This window comes from Alligator mississippiensis, chromosome 10 (assembly GCF_030867095.1).
Source record: "Alligator mississippiensis isolate rAllMis1 chromosome 10, rAllMis1, whole genome shotgun sequence".
Lineage (NCBI taxonomy): Eukaryota > Metazoa > Chordata > Crocodylia > Alligatoridae > Alligator > Alligator mississippiensis.
The window spans coordinates 40,497,505-40,516,051 of record NC_081833.1 but is presented as its reverse complement, the minus strand read 5'-3'; the positions used below and the strand labels follow the sequence as shown (position 1 = coordinate 40,516,051).

The following is an 18,547-nucleotide window of genomic DNA, read 5'->3' as shown; positions in this document are numbered from 1 at the left end:
ATCGGCACTGCCTGCCTGTATAGTCTATGGCCGAGTGTCTACAGATTGGGCTGAATTGAATCAGGACAATGATTCGGGTCACTGAATTGAATCGCCATCCTGCCAAATCCGAATCTGAAGCGAAAACTTTCTGCTTTGCACAGGCCTAATATGTAGTTCTTAAGATTATCAGTCTTTCAGTCTCTTGGGAGAAATTGACAAGGACAAGGAGATGATGAACCTTCAAACTACAACCTGGAATTTTCGTTAATAATATAGATCCAATATGCTCCTGAAATAATGCTCTTTGGTTGTGAGGGGGCTAAAGAACTAGCATGCTTTTGACTGTTGAAATGACAAATACAAATGAGTGTCAGGACCGTCCTTGGGAAATGACTTTTTTCTGCTTTCAAATCAAGCAGTTCAGTTAGTTCAATTAATGCAAAACAGGTTAAATAAGTGAGATGGTAATGTAGGATTCAGCATGCTGCTTCTGTCTCTTCTGATCTTGCTGTGTGTAGGTATTGCAGCACATTGTATGTTTAGAATCAGGATGCGTTCAAAATACTGTGCACAGCAAGGTGAATAAAGAGAAGCATTCTTAGCTTACTCCATTAAAATAGAAAGGGAACATGTTGTATACTGTAGTCATTTTTTGAACATCTGATTGCCTTCCTAGCAACACCAAAATCAAACCGCCCTCAGTGTTTATAGGGACTAATTTATAAAAAGGCAGAGTACCAACAAAAAAGCTCTGTGGATAGGAGGATAAGACGCATAGGTCACAGTTGACTGACCTGCATAGAAAAGGCTGAACACAGGAAACAGCCACAGGAAGGAGCTAGGAGATCTCCAGAGAAATTGCCTCACACAAGAGACTTTCAGGCAGCTAATAGCTTAAGAGCTTTCTGCCCAGTTGATCCTATCTTTTAAGCACTCGTTCTTGCAGGCTTACCTGGATATCCCACTGCTTGTGTTGTCATTGTGGTTCAGGGGAAGTTCAGTTACAAGAAAAGAGCATGCTGGATGTTTAGAGGAGGTGAGCGGAGACTCCTTTCCCAGCTCTTAGAGCAGAGTTCTAAACTGCTCATGATTGGCTTGGCTAAGATCAAAGTGGAAAATGAAGTTCCAGGTCCAAAAAAAAGCCCCCTGCATCCATACCTAAGTTAATTACTCTTTCTTCACTCCTAGGTTGCCCCAGCAGAAGGTTTTTCTGATCTTGCCATGCAAGTTATGACTTCTCCATCCAAGAATTACATTCTGTCTGTGATCACAGTTGGCATCTGTGTACTCTTCCTGATCGGCCTGATGTGTGGACGCATCACCAAGCGGGTGACACGAGAACTCAAGGACAGGTAGAGCCTGGACTGCCTGCTGAAGAAATGCCTGCCTAGTGCCCAGTTTGTACAGTTATCTTCTGTATAGCCTACCCATCCCTTCTTGTGAGAGGAGAATAAAAAAAATTAGAACAGCAGCAGGTGTCAGCTCCATTTTCCCATCTTGGATCTCATCCATGGCACCTTCATCATCCTATGACAGTTTGTGTGCAGCATTGGCAGCCCAGCCAGCAGCTTTTGTTCCCCTTTGTTAGCGGACTCTCGTTAACCTGCCTGTAGACAAGTCTCTTTATTGTACTGTTGGAACTGCCTTCACTCTCTCTAAATCAGACTGACATGACCTGCAGCTCAAGCAGTTTTTAAGTACATTTTTAAAGGAAGAAAAAATATATCTGCATACCAACCATGATTTAGGCAATGATTCATACTGGCATACCTTCATACTCTGTGACTGGGTAAACTTGAGTCAGGAAATAGAGGGTAAATTGCATCTCACCAGAGTTGGCCTTGTTTTGGACATCTTGCTCATCCTTTTCCAAGCATCTTCAGAGTAGTCACGGACAGCTTATGAACACTAGGCAATGATGTCACCCTCTATTGAAAGTCCTGCTTGTGTTACTGTGGTTGCTGAAAAAAAGATGCCCTCCAACTCCATTTCTTCCTTTGCTACTCACAGAATAGTATAAAATGGCCAGGGTTAGAAACTCCAGTGATCTCATCCTCATATGAGTAGGACAGCTTTTACTTCATTAGGCTTGGAAGATGGTATCAAGACCAGGTGCAAAAGAGTCAGTCGGCAGCATACAATGCAGTAAACATCCCAGCTACCTAGCCTGTCAACCTCTGTTCATCACTGGCAATTCGGTAGAAATTAGAGTTTCTTTATTACTTTTCTGTAGCCAAGAAGACCATTTTGAACAAGTCAGTCAAAGATGGTAGTGACATATTGGTGACTCTGGTTTGCCCAGTGATGCTTTTTGGGATTAAGGGTTCCAATTTTTTTTGGTAAAAGGATCATTTAAAGATTAGTTCATTGATTCATTGTCTTGAGTTACAGCATTAAAAAAAACAAATTTTTGGTTGATAGGTACAGAATCTGGCATCTATGGATATAGGACAGAGGAGCTGGCCCTAAATACCAAGCAGCAGAGATTTGGGGAATATAATGTGTGAAGAGTAGAAATGTATGCATCATTAATGGGAATAGGTTTTTGTGGTTGCCCATTGATGTGCACAGTTAGGTTATTGTTGCATTTCCAGAACTTGATGTCCAAGCTGACTTCCCACCTCTAGAAGGGTGTTTTGCAGAAGCAGTTCCTTTGGCTGCAGTAACTTACCTTCTTTATTCCTCAAGAACATGTAAGAGTGGAGCTTTTAGGACCCATAACAGTTGGGATCTAGGATACATTAGGCTGAGTGAAAATGATTGCACAAGAGGCAGCATGTACAGTAGGATATATAATTTTATTAACTTGTTAGATGTGTTGACCTGTGTGTGCTGGAGTAAAAATATGTGCCTAAACTATCCAACTAGGCTAACATTTGATCATAAATGATCATAACATTTTTTCCTCTTATTATTGCACTGCTAGGTAAAGTCTGAAATTACCAATGTTCTGCATTGGTCCAGTATAAGATGGGAGCTTTTCTAAATGTGGACCAGCTGACTCTATACTATGTGTACAGACTGATATATAAAATACTGTGACTGCTTTTTGCTACCCTTCTAAAATGCTGGAGAGGTGTACAAAGTTAGGTTGTATGTAAATGGCTGTATTTACCCTCCCACTTTGAGGTGAAGAAAGTAAATTATTTGGGATACAGTCTTAGTTGTGTGCTGTTGACTGATTAAAAAAGTTCATCTACTAAGACTTGTTGGTGTCCAGAGCCTTGGACCACAAGAGGCAAAGGATTATTACAGCTGGGCAGGTGATGGACAAAACCTTAGTAGCAAAGAAGAGTCCACAGAAGAAACCTGGCATCTTGCTTTATACGCTGTAGATTTCTAGATGGGTGGCATGTTAAATCATGTTGAGAAGAGAAATAGAGCATGAATTCCCTTCTACTTTGTCATTGCCAAATATGTAGCTACAGATGAGACTTGTGCAGAATCAGTGAAGATGAGAAGTAGAGAGGGGGATGGCTGGCTACATTACTCTTGTAAAACTGGAAGCTTGAAAAGGTGTGTGACACCCACTAGAATTAGTTTGGCAACTGCAATAGCATATAGTTTAAACTGACACTCCAGACAAGTTGTTTTAGTGCTTGGTGACGGTCAAGATTACCAGAGCAGAGGAAGATTCATAGTGCTGGAGAGTGGGAGAAGGAAACAAATGAGACTACATATTCTCCCACATACACAGTATTGCTTATTGGGTAACTAGCACTGCTGCTTGTATTTTCCTTGGACAGAATTCAATTGCTGTCCAGAGACTTTTTTTTTTTTAAACTATTGTAACTGTTTTTGAGGGAGCATTTGTATCCTAATCATTTTGAACAGCCCAAATGAGACTGTTCTGCACCATCACATATAGCATTTTCCAGTAAATCCCAAATGACATTGTAGTGAAATACCATAGGTTTGTCAACCATGGTTTTGGCTGTGAATCTTGTAGATTGAAGTTGGTTAGGGAGGAAGAGAGTTGCTTTCTTTACTTAGGTTCTTATTTGAGTAGATGGGAAACTATTGATTTCTCTTGTCTTATGCTGGTTTGGAAACAGAGTCCAACAGAGAGCATGCTGGAGTGATGAAAATGGACCAGTCATCTCTTTGGTGTTTATAATGAAGAATAGAGTCCAGAATTGAAGAGTGAACATCCATTTTCTGGGGTCAGTTTTGATCTGTTCACTTTGTAGGGTCACTTCTGTTCAGTGTGTGTGTGCATATGTATATGTTTTGTTTGAATGCAGTATTTTCTGCTTCATTCACTTACTTATAATCACCTATGGTCATCATCCCTTTCATAATGTAGTGTTGAGCTCTCCCTTCTGGGTACTGTCAACTAGATTGTTTCACTGACATGAAGTCTTTGCTGAATAAATATCAGGTAGGAGCACCACTTTTTGTGAATGGCATTAAACATGTGCAGTCTACCTAGTATGTTTGTATTCTAAAGGTTACCCAGAGGCTTGGTTTCAGTGTTAATGGGAGAAGAGGCAGATGAAGGTTTTAATTAAGTCAGAAAGCATGACATGCAGTATATTTCTAGGTGTCTGCCTTCTGTGACAGAACAAATGTATAAATTAAGAACAAAGGAGATGCTCATATCTTGCAGGGAACTCGCAGCTTATGACTTTGGATGGAGAGCTCTTGTAATTGGCTGCCAGAGGGCAAACCATTGCATAGTGATTAAGGTTTACCTTCTGCTTACCTTGTTCGGAATAGGACCCTGACATAGTTGCATGCTGGACAAGAGTTGCATGCTCCCTTGTAGGGCTATTAGAACTCTCCCAGTGCAGAGTATCTAGAGGTACCTTCTTAGTTTTTTGCTGTTAGAGCCTACAGAAGGCCTATTGGAAAAACATAAGAAAATAATCAATCCTATTTGAATGAGGATCAACCTGAGGGCTGACCCTCAATCTCTGCTGTCAATCCAATGCCTAGGTCCATAGAGGAGTATCACTTCTTATTGCAAGGATGGAAAGTAATGGTTGTAAGAAATGCAATCCTGTCCTGAATTTTGAGAAGATTGTTTTTTTACCTTATTATTTAGGATTAAGGTATTAAGGAATCAACTCTTTGGAAATTAACCATTTCAGAGAGGACTTGGAAGAAGACAGCTCCTAGATTGGAGAGGGCTTCTTTGCTGTTTCTCCAGGTTAGCTCTAATATTCATCACCCCTATCCTCAGTATTGACTTGGCTTTACAGTCTTTGAGAGAGAGGCAGTTGCTTTTCATTCCATGGGTCTTTCTCATGGATGAGAATTCCTTCTCTGAAGTGTGACCTTGGCATTGTAGAGCTGAGGCTTCTGGGGATGACTGATGGCATCACTATAATCAAAGAAGTGATAGTAAAGAGTGTCACTCTCCAACATCCCGCCTTCCCTTTCTGCTGAGATGTCTAACGGGACACTTTTATTTTTACCATGCTGTCCATTGCATGTGTTTAGATAAGATGGGAAGGATTTATGTCCCAGTACTTCACTCTGGTTTTTTGGGTGGTATTTGCTTGCATCTTTTTTATAAAATAGCCTTATTTATTGTTTACTTAATGGGTTACATTTGATGCTTGCTTTTTCTCTTTCATGTTTGCTTCTTTCTGGTTAGTTGTCTGTGGGTTCTTTTGCCTGTCTACTTGCCTTCTTCCCATCTCACTATTTGTATGCAAAATTGCTGCAGTAACAGATGTGGATGGGAATAACGTTATTTCTCCTTTCTTGCATGTAACTCAGTCAGTCTCTTGGGAAACAAGCGCTAGTGCCCCTCTGCCACTGCAAAATAGCTCAAAAACTATTGCAGTCCAAGTAGTTCTCCAGCAAGTGATACATAGGGATTCTCTCCAGAATGACACTTGCAATCCATAGAGATGGAACCGTCTTGACCCAGACAAAAGCCGTTGAGTTTGCCCTGTGAAAATGCTGTATGTTGGGGAGAACTGAATAGGCAGCAGCCTTCAAAGGATAGTTATTAGTACAGATGTTTTCCTTTGAGGTGGAAGCTGTGGAGAATAAAATGTGATATGCACACTTCAAAGGCAGAGAACTAATTCCTGCTGTAGTGTTATCACATTCAAGTGAACTTGCTTCAGTTAGATGGTGATTTCTCTGTTAACTCCAAACTTGGTACTGTAGTTTAGGGGTTTCAAACATACCTCCAGTCCTGGGTTGGCTCCAGCTTGGGGCATGGAGGGCTTTGAAGGTAGCAGCTGCAGCTCCTGCCCAGTGCATGCAGCAGCAGTGGTGACAGTGCATGCTGTGTGCCCCATGCTAGACCTGAAACTGCTTCTGCCACCATGCATTTCATGCCAGGGTGGCAGCTCCTGCTCCAGAAGGGAGAACATAGCAGCAACAGCTTTGAGTCTGGCATGGGGTGGAGACTGCAGTGGAGCCAGTGGCTGTGAAACTGAGGCTACAACAGTGGCTATGGGCAAAGTGGCCAGAGGGTAGCCAGGGCTGTCAGCCACTACTTATCCTCCTGCCACTAAGTGTCATGTCCACTGTGGCCCAAGGGCCCCAAATTTTGTCAAGCCCTCCCCCAGTCATGCCCTCCAACTTCTGGTGGCCAATTGGTGGGCCAAGTACAGTGGTTCTGCAGGCTGGATCATCTGCTTGACACCTCTGCTTCAGTTCCAGAAACAGATTGTAGTGCTGGCTCTCCAGTTTTTAAGTTAATTTTCAGTTGAGCGGGCATTTCCCCTGTTAAGTATTTCCATGCATTTGTAAGCTATTTCAGTGATTGGATTAAGCCTCAGTGGATTTTTACAATTTGGCCTTTGTCGTCTTTAAGAGCAGCTCCCAAACACATTTTTGTACTGGTGCTTCCATTTTCTGAGGCTGGAAACAAGCTCAGTTCTTTACCCCAGTGATGGGGCCACTGCTACTATAATCAACTAAATGGGACCTAATTCAGTGAAGGCTCATTTGGGTGGGGGAAGACCAGCATTAACCAGTACAGCCAAGGTCTAAAACTAGTATAGTTGCTTTTGTCCTATACTGTTAGGCTTCAGAGTTCTGCCTACTGGATGTGATGATGTATGTTACTTAGAGAATCTATCTGCAAGATTGGGGAGCAGTGTCTTGTTGCCTGTTCTGGATAAAAGCAGCCTGTACTACTACCTCTTTCCAAACCAAACCTCTTCCTAGTTTGATTTTTTTTTTCAGTAGTTTGAAAGCAAAAGATCTGTGTTCTCAGATAGGATCACTTAAACTGAAGAGTCCCAGTTATACATACCTGCTGCATTCAGAGAACAAAAGTGCTTAGACAGCTGTTACTTGGGAAAGTATTAGGATGGAAAAGACAAAGAGGTGTAAACTTTTCCCATAAGGTTATTCTTTGAAACTTGTACTTAACAGATGCAATCAGGAATCATTTGACTAATGTTCTGTATGTCAGACTACAAAGAACACTGAAGAGGTGGAGAAGTTTGTTTGTATGAAGTGGGGATGCATGTGTTTGCACAGGGAAGGATCTGAATAACTTTCAGTAGTAATGTTGCAAGCCTCCCTAGCTACAATGCACAAAACAGACCCAAGCAGGAAATCATACTGTACAGCAGAATCTGTTTGAATTTCATTTTTTAAACATAATATTAACAATTCTTTTTTGCAAATTGTTTGTTTTTCCTTTGTGTGTATAAAATCCTGGCCGTTTCTTGTTTTTACATGTTCATGCTGTGTAATTTTGAGATGTTACTGAGATTCTGAACATAATGTGCATTTTTTCTGTACAGATGAAATGGGAGAATTTAATAATAAAAAAAAAAGTCTGCAGGTTTTTTTTACTTGTTGTTTTTATCTTTTTTTAGTTGAGCTAAAAGGAAATCACTGTCCATTTTCCCTAAGTGAAACTTTCTGAAGCCAAGCATCAGCCATACAGTTATGTTGTGTATCAAACAACTATCAAGGTAAACCAAACAGAAAAGCCTTTTAGAAATGCACCCCTCACGATAAACATCATAATAGTCTACAATTTCCCATGCCCAAAAAGCAGTAGTACAACAATATCCTCATCTAAATCCTTGCAGCTGATAGTTGCTTTCTCATGTTAGAGCAGGGATGGGAAATTATTTCAGCTGGAGGGTTGCTTTAATGAGTTTTGGTGAACTGTCAAGGGCTGCAACTGTGTCCTTGCCTCTTTGTAAGCACCTCGCCCCCTGGTTGCCATCTTGGGACTAGAACCCACCCCCTAACCCCTGACATTTGCCACTGGAAGTCCCTCCCCTTGCCTCTGGAAGTACCCCTTTTGGGAAGGGGGTTGCCATTTTGGAACCAGAAAAAAACCCACCAGATTATATGCTATAAATCAAACATCTACAATAACATACTTTAAGGTTACTAATTTTTTAAAATGTCCTGATTTGTGTGTGTGTGTGTGTGTGTGTGTGTATGTGTGTGTGTATATATATATATATATATATATATATATATATATATATATATATATATATATAGAGGTGATTGCATACTAGCTCACAATGAAGTCTTACTCTTGTATATTGTGGGAGGTTTTTGCAAACTTAAGTGTAAGGGGAGAAATAAAGTGGGAAGCCAAGAGAAGTACATCAAACTACAGTTTCATAGATTTTTAGGGTTGGAAGGGACCCATTAGATAATCAAGTCTGACCCCCTGCCCTGGGCAGGAATGAGTGCTGGGGTCAGATGACTCCAGCTGGGTGTCTGTTCATTCTCCTTTTAAACATCTCCAAGGAAGGGGACAGCACCACCTCCCTTGGAAGCTTATTCCATATTTATTCCACAAACTGGAAGAGAGCAAATTCAGATTGGACATCAGGATAAAATTCTTTATAGTGAGGGTTGCCAAAATATGGAGTCCCCTGTGGTTCAGTGGTAGAACCACAGGAGACCTGGGTTCAATTCCTGGGCACTTATGCAACTACAGCCCTCGAGGCACCAAATGTCTGGACTCAATCTGGCCTTTGGGTTCGGTCTCAGGGGCTGAATAGGGGGATGGAAGGTCTGGGCAACCTCTACTCCCATACTCCTGCCTCAGTGGATGTGTCAAAGGTCTGGGTGACCTCTCACGCATACACTGTGATCCAGAAGGATCAACAGTTGCCAGCTTCTGTCTCAGATGTCTCACCAGCTGCTGGTGATGTGTAAACAATTCCCTGTGGTCCACAATGCCCTACAGCACTATGGAAAAGAACATTTGCATTTGATACATTCCATGGGCAATGTGTAAAGGGGGCATGTCACGCCCCCCCCCCCCCCCCCAGATTGAAATTGATGGCCACCCCCGACTTCTGTGGGTGGTAGCAACTCAACACTTCACCCCTGCTGCCAGTGCAGCAGCCAGTGTCTGAGGGCAGTCCCTGCTCACTGCCGTTGACATCCCCACTGCCTCCTACAAATTGTGCCCCCCCCGTCTTGGATTGCACTAGTCGTTCATGATGCATTCCAAGCTATGATAGGCAGGGCAGAGGATGGTGGTGTAGGTGCCATTGATGGCCTCACTGGAGTTGGTAAATCCCATGCAGGCAAATCCTCAAGGTGCACTGAATGAGGCTGTGCCTGGATGTCACTGAGTGTTCCTGCCCCAGATGATTGTCTCAGTCTGTATCCTATACAACTTCTACAAGGGGGAAGACTTTCTGGAGGATTGGGCTGAGGAAGTGTGATGTCTTGGGAGCTGCTATACAACAGTGGAGTGGGATAAATACTGGACCCAACAGCTGGAGGCTGTTCTCATTACAGAGATCCTAGCAAATCACTTCCAGTGGTACTGGGACATGGAGTCAATGTTCCCTATACAGAGTAGTGGTCTGTGAGTGCACTGCTTCAGTCCTGCCTCCCTGTTTTGGTGCAGCATGGGACACTTACAAAAAGTAAGCTCCTCGCTCTTCACCTGGGGCAGGCAGTGGGGCCTTGGGGGCAGGAGGCTGGGGGGTGGGGGCCTGGAGCCTGCCTACCCTGAGTGAGGCTCTGCTGGAGGCTGGTGTGGGCTCCCGGAAACTGCTCTGCTCCCCTGCATTGCCTCAGGGAGTGAGGAGGCACGTGGCATCAGGGCCGGGGAGTGGAGCACTTCCCGGAGCCCACGGAGCAGTTCCCCGGGGCCAGCAGACCCTGCACCAGCCCCCGCCCCAGCCTCCATCCCTGCTTTGCCTCACCTTGGGGAGGAGCTGCTGTCTGCCCCAAGTGAGGCTCCTCCAGCTCTGGGGAACTGCTCCGCCAGCTCCGGGAAGTGCTACGCTCCCCGGCCCTGACTCCATATGCATCCTCACTACCCTGGGCGATGTGGGGGAGTGGAGCAGTTCCCCAGAGCTGGCAGAGCCCATGCCAGCCCCACCTCTGCTTAGGGGCGGAGCTTACCTTTACTGAGTGTCCCACACCTCGGCCCAGCTCCATTCCCAGCAGGTGCACGGCCTGAAAAAGTTTGTGTGAGGCCAAACTTTTACTCGTGCACAGCAACTCTGCATGGCGTAGGAGAGGGGTGCAACTGAGTATAGGGCGAGCAAGACCCCCACATGTGATTTCCTTGCAGACCAACAAACTTTTATTAAGCAGTCCAAATAGACACAGCCCTCTGTACTTTACTGAACTCTGAAAAAACACTGGGCATGGGGAGTACTGGGAGTGCTGGATCACCATGGGCTTGGGAAGGGGAGGTGATGACACATGGCTAAATTGTAGCTGGTTAGGACTAGGGCCCAATGAAAGGGTGCCTAAGGTGGGGGTGTGGGGGAGCAGTTCTTTTGGCATGGAGTGGGATGGGAGTATGCCTCCATGTTCATTCACTGGCTTGAAGGGGCTGGTGTGGAAGAATCCTGTTCCAGATGCCTCCTCTCCCTGGGTGTAGTCTCTTTTCCCCCCCCTCTCTCTCTCGCTCATGTGTCTATCACTCCAGTTGCTAAACAACTGACGCTGCTTATGTGCCTAAGGACAGGTAAGAGGGTAGGAACTCAACCCCTCTATTGTTTTAAGCACTGACCTCATGGCATAGGGGCAGGAACTTGAGCCACGTCACTCCTGTAGGTGACCAGTGATGCTTTTCAAACTGGTTGGTTGGCCTCAAACAACACCTGCCCTGATTGGGTCTGGAAGATGAGGTCAAAAAGGTTATTTAAGGGTCCCTTTTCCCTAGGCCCCAGCTGTCTTGCTTCTTCATCACAGTCAGAGCCTTGGATCTTGAGATGGACTAAAGTTAATGGCTGTTGCCCTTGGAACCAGAGCAGGAAGGAGGTTGACGATACGAAATAGCTATGTAAAGCCATGTCCTGCCTGTGCCTGCTAACTGGAGCCATGCTCTTAGACTAGTTGCAAGGGCTGTAGTGGTGGGAAGTTCTGAGCATGAGAACTCAGGGCACAGAATACAGGACTGTGGGGCATGTGGCCCAAAACCTGGGGAGCATGCATGTTCCTGGGTAGGGGTTGGATGATACTGCTGCTTGTAACCCTGGGGGGCCGGAAGAGTTTCTTAAGCAGTGCGATGTGTGGGCCTGTCAGGGAGAGGAGAGGAATCCATGGTACTGTTGAGGATGGTCCATGGATAGGGGAGTAATTCTCAGGAGCTGCGTTGCTGGTAGTCTTGGCCATGAGGCTATGTTACTGAGAATTCAGGAAGGTAGGTCTCCCCATGGTGCATCAATGAAGATGACTGGGCATGATAAGTTTGAATCTGGTGAGGCCAAAGTCCAGGTCAAGTGGGGTACATCTAGCCATGGTATATTCCACTGATACGGGGGGGCAAAATACGTCCCACTAGGCCATTCTATCCGCCCTGCGGAGCCCCTAAAAATCTTAGAAAATATTTATCTGCTCCTGGCTGCTTGTCAAAGATGACAGAAGCCTGGGGGCGGTAGGACCCAGGGGGAGCTGGCAGCAGAATGGAGCAGCCTAGACTTGCCCCACCCCCGCACCCCCATTTCCCTGCCTTCCCACCCCTGCACTGCTTCAGCATCAGGTGGTTGAATCACTGGACCAGGGAGCAAGGGGCCACGCCTGTACGGGGGTGTGTGTGTGTTTGTTCATAGGGCAAGTCCCACAATCACATCTCACCATACACATTTACCGACACCCCCTCTCGCACTGCCATACACGCAGACCCCCACACACCCCAGTCACCCTCTCCCCAAGACAATATGCCCCCACAAACCCCATACCCACCCTCTGCAGATATACCCACAAACCTATCCCCCCAATATACAAGAGTAAGACTTCATTTTAAGCTATTATATACAATCACCTCTATGTATGCTACACAAATACATGTAAACCAGGACAAAAATATTTTTTTAAATCAAACTTAGATGTTTGCTTTTTAGAATATATTTGGTATTTTTCTGGTTCTGAGATGGCAAAATCCCTTGCTGAAAGGAGTACTTCTGGGGGTAAGGGGAGGGACTTCTGATGGCAAAGGTCAGGGGGCGGGACTTCCATCATAAGATGGCAACCAGGGGACGGGGCCCCCATCAAAGGGTGGGGCTACCCATGCACCCCTCAACAGCTTGCCAAAACCCAGTAAGTGGCCCTCCATCCAAAATAATTGCCTGCCCCTGCACTGACGTGCTGCTAGTAGCCCTGACTATGCTGAAAGTATACTGATGACCTAGGTACTCGGGGAGGATATAACTGAGGTTTCAGCTGAAGGATGTAGCTAAGAGGAAGCAACACTGAGAGTTCTTGTGGTCTTTCTGCCTGGTGAGTGTGACTACCACAGTGTGTAGTATATCACTTTCCATCTGGAGGCTCTCTATAAGCTTCCTAGTGATCTGCCTCACCATGTCCACTGCCTCTTCAGTAGCCTCAGCATCCTCTCTGGCCTGGGAAATACCTGGTCTCAAGGCACTAGTCCTGGTGAAACTCCATCCTGGCCTTCCACTCATCACCGTTGACAGCCTCCCCTCCAATGATGCTACACTGTCTGACAGCATCTCCTTGCTGGTTGTTTCCTGGGGTGTGCCACTCAGGCTGTGGCCTTGGGGTCTTTGTGCTGTCGGAGCTCCACTTGGTGCAGAGGTTGACAGAAATGACAGCAGTGAAACAAGCAACAACTCTTGACATGGTAAGATAAAGTGATGGAGTCCCTACCATATCTCCATGTCCCATGAAGCATAGGTGATGCACAGGAGCGGCATGGGGGACGCTTCTGGTTCCAACCCCCCCCCCCCCCCCCTTGGTGATCGGCCGCTTGGTGCCCCCCAGGATCAGGAGGCATCAGTTGCCCATGCCATCAAGTGATCTGATTTCTCTTCCAGCACCTGAGATGGTAGGTTCTTCTGTTCAGGCCTTCCAGGACAGGGAAAGGTAAAAGGTCCTTTCTACCCCATCTGCTGTACCTGCCATAGGGAACAGTTTGTGGGGCCATGTTTGCTTACTGCTTAAGGGGTGGTTCTCCCCAGGGCACCACTCACCAGGAGTCTCTCCTGTCTGCTCCCAGTTGTTTTCCCCCAGGTGGTGGGGGATGGGAAATCTGTCATAGCTTTCTTGATGGTCAGGACCTGTACTAGTAATTATCTGCCCTGCTTCAGCTAATCTTACAGGATGTCTTTCTGTGCCAATGTTTTCTCCATACAAATAAGCATGTCCCAAAGATGTGAGCTGTTTAGGGAGGCTGGGAGCAACCCTCCCATACATGCTTTCCTACCAGAAAAGGGGTCCTGCCTGTTGCCCTTGTCTCCTGAAGAGGGCAGGTGTACTCTGGTGGTTCCTGGAAAAAGATAAGCATCCATTTCTGTGTTGTTTTGTTCTTTTTCTGTTTCAGAACCACTGGGAGGGACTGGAGAGGCGGTGATTTGCAGCAATGTGGCTGGGGAGGGGTAAGGAATAGATCCAGAGGGTAGCTGGGGGCTGATGACATGTTACTTTTGGGTGAAACCAGAAGCAAACACATGGGTTGGAAGAAGGTAGAGGGAAAGGTACTTCTCATACTGCAATGGAGACTCTCATAGCTGTTCCTCCAAACGAGCAGGGTTTCCCACCCAGAACAGTAACGGTTGAGCGAACTGCTTTTGTCTTTCTGGCTCCAAGAAATTAAGGAGTTACCGAGAAATCTGACGTCCGTTGTGAGGTGGAGACTGAAGCCTAGGCAGCCCGCTAGGCTTGAGCGCCTTCTTACAGGCTGTGAATGGCCCATTCAACAACGTTTATTATTTAAATCTTTACAATAGAAAGGACCCTTAAACAGCTGCATTAAGACCATGTTCCTTTACAGCTAGGCCCGCACTGAAGTAGCTGACAGGGTTTTTTTGGCCGCCGGCCCGGGGGACTCCACACAAACCGGCCTGGGCGCCGACAGCAGGACCCCGCTCCGGGCTCGGAGAAGGCGGGGGCGCGGCGGGGCGTGGTTGGGCGCACGCGCAGAAAGAGCGCTCACTCCCGGCTCCGCCCCTGCAACCGCGCGCGGCGGCGGGCGCGGAGATGGGCCGCTGCGGGATTGGCGCGGGGGGTGACGTAAGCGCAGGCTGCAGTCGCACCGTGGCCGTAAAGTGCGGACACCCGCGCGCCGGCCGGAGTCGACTGAGGTGAGGTAGCGCCCCCAGCCTAGCCTAGCCTAGCCTAGCCTAGCCCCCGGCCCACGGGGCATCTCCCCGCCCCGCCCCGCCCCGCCCGAGGTGTGCTCGGAACCGGGCGGGCAGCGGTCGCGGGGGGGGGGTCAGGGTCACTTTGGGGAGGGCGGAGCCCGGGCACTGGCCGCGCTGCGGGAGGCGCATCCGGGACCCGGGCGGGGTGACTGGGGCCTGAGCCCCCGGGGCCTGATCCTGGCGCAAGGGGCGTGACCTTGGGGTCCCGGCCCGCGCCCGCTGCCGGGGCTGGAGTCCGAGCGCTGCTGCTCGGTGGGAGGTTAGATCCCAAGTGCAGGTTCCTGCTGGAGCCGCGGGGAGGGAGGGCGGGTGAGCAGCTGCCTGTTGCCCTCAGTTCAGCCCTGGGAGGCGGGCAGCAGCCTGGGTAGCCTGGAGACCTTGCAGCCCCCTGCACGAGCACGGCAGCTCGTCAGTCTGCTCTTGTTGGGGTTAGGGGTGCGCTCCAAATGTTGGTAGCTGCCTCAAGCACCATCTGGTTGGACCTGTGGTGGAAGCAGAAGTGTCAGCGGCATCCACAGGGAATGTGTAGGTTAAGACAAACATGCTGAATGGGAGCTTCCGTTACGGGCATCACGCAATGCTTCCCTAGCTTCGCCTCCCCGTCTGAACTCGCAGGGGTTAGCTGCATACTCTGAACTTACAAGAATAAAACCTGTAAGCAAGTGTGCAGATGTTTCAGTGAAAAAGTTGCCTGGGGGCAGAAAGAGCCTGTAGGCAGCCCAGTTGCTTGGCTTCAGTGCAGTATGAGAGCAATTAAATCATTAAAAAAGTTATTAAACGCTGAGCCGGACTGAGAAGACGAGGCTGCAGAAATCTAAAGCGATTCATTTTTCTTGCTTAAAGAATCTTGATCAAACCTTTCAAACCTTCAGAGGCTTGCAAATACAATCATTGCAGGCAGTCCCTCACAGTCGAGGATGATTGTCTTCCATGATTGTCTTATCTGTGGGTCTGAAGATGGCTGATGAGGCCTCTCCAGGATCAACAGACTCTACTGCAGCTCGGACACATGTTTGTGTGAGGTGGGTGCCTCCAGGTTCTTGATTCGCAACACGCTGTTTCTGCCTTTCTCACTTTTCCATCTCCTGTTGTCATCGTAAGGTTTTAAAGTACTGAGATCTTTGCAGCAAACTCTGCCTCAGTTTGGGGTAGTCCTGGGCTATAGTATCCCATGAGTTGATGTGCCATTTTTTCAAGCTGGCCTTGAAGACATCCTTGAAACATTTTCTCTGCCCTCCTCTTGATTGTATGCCTTGACAGCTGGGAAAATAAAACTTTCTTTGGGAGTCTGGGGTTAGACATTTGGATGATGTGGCTGGCTCAGCAAAGCTGATGTTGGATGACATTACCTCAACGCTTGTGGTGGTCGCTTGTGAGAAAATGCTAATGTTGGTGCCTGTTTTCCCAGTGGATTGATGGTACTTCTCCAGCAGCTTGAAACATCTGTACGTTGTCCACATCTCAGCTTCGTACAGTAAGATGGAGATCACGATGGCTTGATAAGCCTCGAGCTTAGTTTCGGATCTGATGTCGCAATCTTCGAACACCTGTTTCCTTAGGCATCCAAAGGTTGCACTTGCACACTTGAAATGATGTTGGATTTTTTTTGTCAGTTAGCCTTCTGCAAGAGATGGCTTCTAAGGTATGGGAAATACTTAATGTTCTCCAAAGTATTACCATAAATCTGAATTACTGGAGCTAGGGACTCATTAAGAGCATGTTGATGGCAGACTTTAGTGAATGTTTAGTCCCATTTTTTTGTGAGCCTCAATAAAGACGTCAGGGGTTGCCTGAAGGTCTGCTTCCAAGTGAGTGCACACTACAGCATCATCAGCATACTGGAGCTCAGTGATTGAGGTTGGAATGGTCTTGGTTTTGACTGGGAGTCAGCTGAGATTAAACAGTTTAACATCCATTCTGTAGTTTTGCTCCACTCTGACTGGAAGTTTATTGGTGGTCAGATGTAGCCTTGCAGCCTTGCTTAACTCTCATCTTAACCTCGAAGGGATCTGTGGTAGATACATTATTAAGAAATAATACATATGTGCTAGGACAGCCACAAATGTACTGTCATGTGTACCTTTCCAGTGTACCCCTTACCTCAAAAATCTTGTCCCAGACAGTAGGAGAAATAGAATATGAATGATTTCAGACTACATGCGTGTTTTGAATCAGTTCCATGTCTGCCTAACAGGAAATAGATTGTGCAGGTTTCAAGTTTGATTTAGAGGTGGAGGGTAGCTTAGGGGGAAGCTTAGGTGAGCGAAACATTAGCTGCATGTAACTTCAACGCACAGCAGTATTAAAATGGATGGTCTACTTTTAATTTTTAAATTGCTTAGTGTGACTTCTATGCCAGTGTGTCAAGCAGCCCTAGGTGTTATGATGTCTCCTATGCGCATTTGCTAGTATTATGAACCAGCTGCTCAGTAATTAGTAGTTTTCTGTGTGCTTAGAAATGAATGGAATCCCAGGTTTTGGGATATGTCAGATAGTTGGAGTCTTGCCCTGTTAAGGGTGAAGATAGTTTAAATGCCCTTTTCACTTCTTGAAAAACTAGAGGGCTAGCTTAAAAATGGTAATACAGGCACTCCTCACTTAACGGAGTTCCGTTCCTGCGACTAGGTCGTTAAGCGAATTGGTCAGTAAGCAAGGAGCCGCCCCTTGATACTGCGTGCCTTGGCTTGAGACGCTGCGCTGCCGTTTCCACAATACGTTTCATATAATACCGACTGCTCGGAGAGCTGGTTGTAAGTCCGCGCGGTCGTTAAACAGGTAGGTTGTTAAGTGAGGAGTACCTGTACTTACAGATCTTTTCTTTCTAATTTATTTATTTTTTTAAGTATATGCGAGCACATAATGCCTGGCCTCTAACTTTACTTTATTTACCTTTTCCTAAAACTCCTTCCTTGTGAGATGCCCATAGTGAAAGAGGTTGTAATAAAAATGGCTTGGATTGTGTCAAAGAAATGTAAATTAGCTTAGTCTCCACCTGCTTTGAAATTCAGCATTACTTGGGCTTTTTGTGTTGTACCTAAAATGTTAAGATCTTTGGAACAGGTCCTTTGGTTTTCTGCTAATACAGCAAAGTGCCCACCATTTCTTAGTAATATTAAAATGCTAACTTCATAATTTGTTTCTTACTATGAGGTCTGTTGTAAAAGGTGTTGGTGCTTTTTCTCCTGCTACGGATCTATAACCAAGAAATAACAAATCACCATCTGCCCTTATTGGAAATGCAGAGCAACTGGTGATGTATAATATATAATATCCTTTGGGATATAGTACTTCATTAGCATTCTGGGATCCCAGATTATCAAGACAGAGGTCTCCAGGTACCTTACCTATCCTAATGTACCCATCACTGGGCTTTTGCCTAGCCTTGAAGTGCCTAAGCGAACTTGCATGCATGTAGTATGGTAGATGTTAATAACTCTCTCTCTCACTCTTTTTTTTTCCCCCTTCACCTAGAAGTGGATGTTAAGTAGCCACTAAACGTGTATAGGCTGCTCCTTGATAGAACTGATAGACGCCTGTCAGGATGTTTCTGCGCTTGCTGTCAGATGGGCGGTGGTGGACAGCCAGCTCAAGGTGGAGAAATATGGCCAGCTCTCGGAACAGTGCCACAATTGCAACAGAGCCTCACTTGATCTCCCTGCCAGCACAGGCACAAGTGGTAGTCTGTGGCGGTGGAATCATGGGCACATCAGTGGCATATCACCTTGCCAAGTTAGGCTGGAAGGACATAGTCTTACTGGAGCAAGGCAGGTAAGCACTGGATTTGTCTTCTATTAAAACAAAAATAAAATAAAATTTAGAACCACATAGGACTTGCACATCTACAGTGCCTCTCTTGTGTTTTATTTCCACCATTTCAATTTTTACCATCTTCAGAGATCCTTCCTGAAGTCAGTAGGGTTTGGCCATTTCTTCACAAGTACAGGGAGAGTTCCAGGTTCCACAATGTTGGCTTTGCTTTACTCAGCCAAGCTATGTAGTCTGCTCTTAAAAGAAAAAAAAACCATAAATGA

The 18,547-nt window shown here is 46.3% G+C and overlaps 2 protein-coding genes across 5 annotated transcripts in view; both read left to right on the top strand.

Annotated features, from left to right (window-relative positions):
• GLG1 (golgi glycoprotein 1) overlaps positions 1–7,757 on the top strand; it is a 115,586-nt gene extending 107,829 nt beyond the window's left edge. The window contains exon 26 of the mRNA XM_019497278.2: positions 1,171–7,757. Coding sequence (XP_019352823.2) covers positions 1,171–1,338 — 168 coding nt within the window. The 3' untranslated portion in view covers positions 1,339–7,757. The remainder of the gene's footprint in view (positions 1–1,170) is intronic.
• Positions 7,758–14,351: 6,594 nt separating this feature from the next.
• Positions 14,352–18,547, top strand: part of PDPR (pyruvate dehydrogenase phosphatase regulatory subunit) — a 40,366-nt gene continuing 36,170 nt past the window's right edge. The window contains exons 1-3 of one of the 4 annotated variants that reach the window (XM_059713720.1): positions 14,353–14,456; positions 15,414–15,538; positions 17,988–18,284. In XM_059713720.1, coding sequence (XP_059569703.1) covers positions 18,058–18,284 — 227 coding nt within the window. In that variant the 5' untranslated portion in view covers positions 14,353–14,456; positions 15,414–15,538; positions 17,988–18,057. Of the gene's footprint in view, positions 14,457–15,413; positions 15,539–15,579; positions 17,292–17,987; positions 18,285–18,547 lie in introns of those variants that run through there. The other 3 variants (XM_019497302.2, XM_014597061.3, XM_059713721.1) reach the window with 3 other exon arrangements.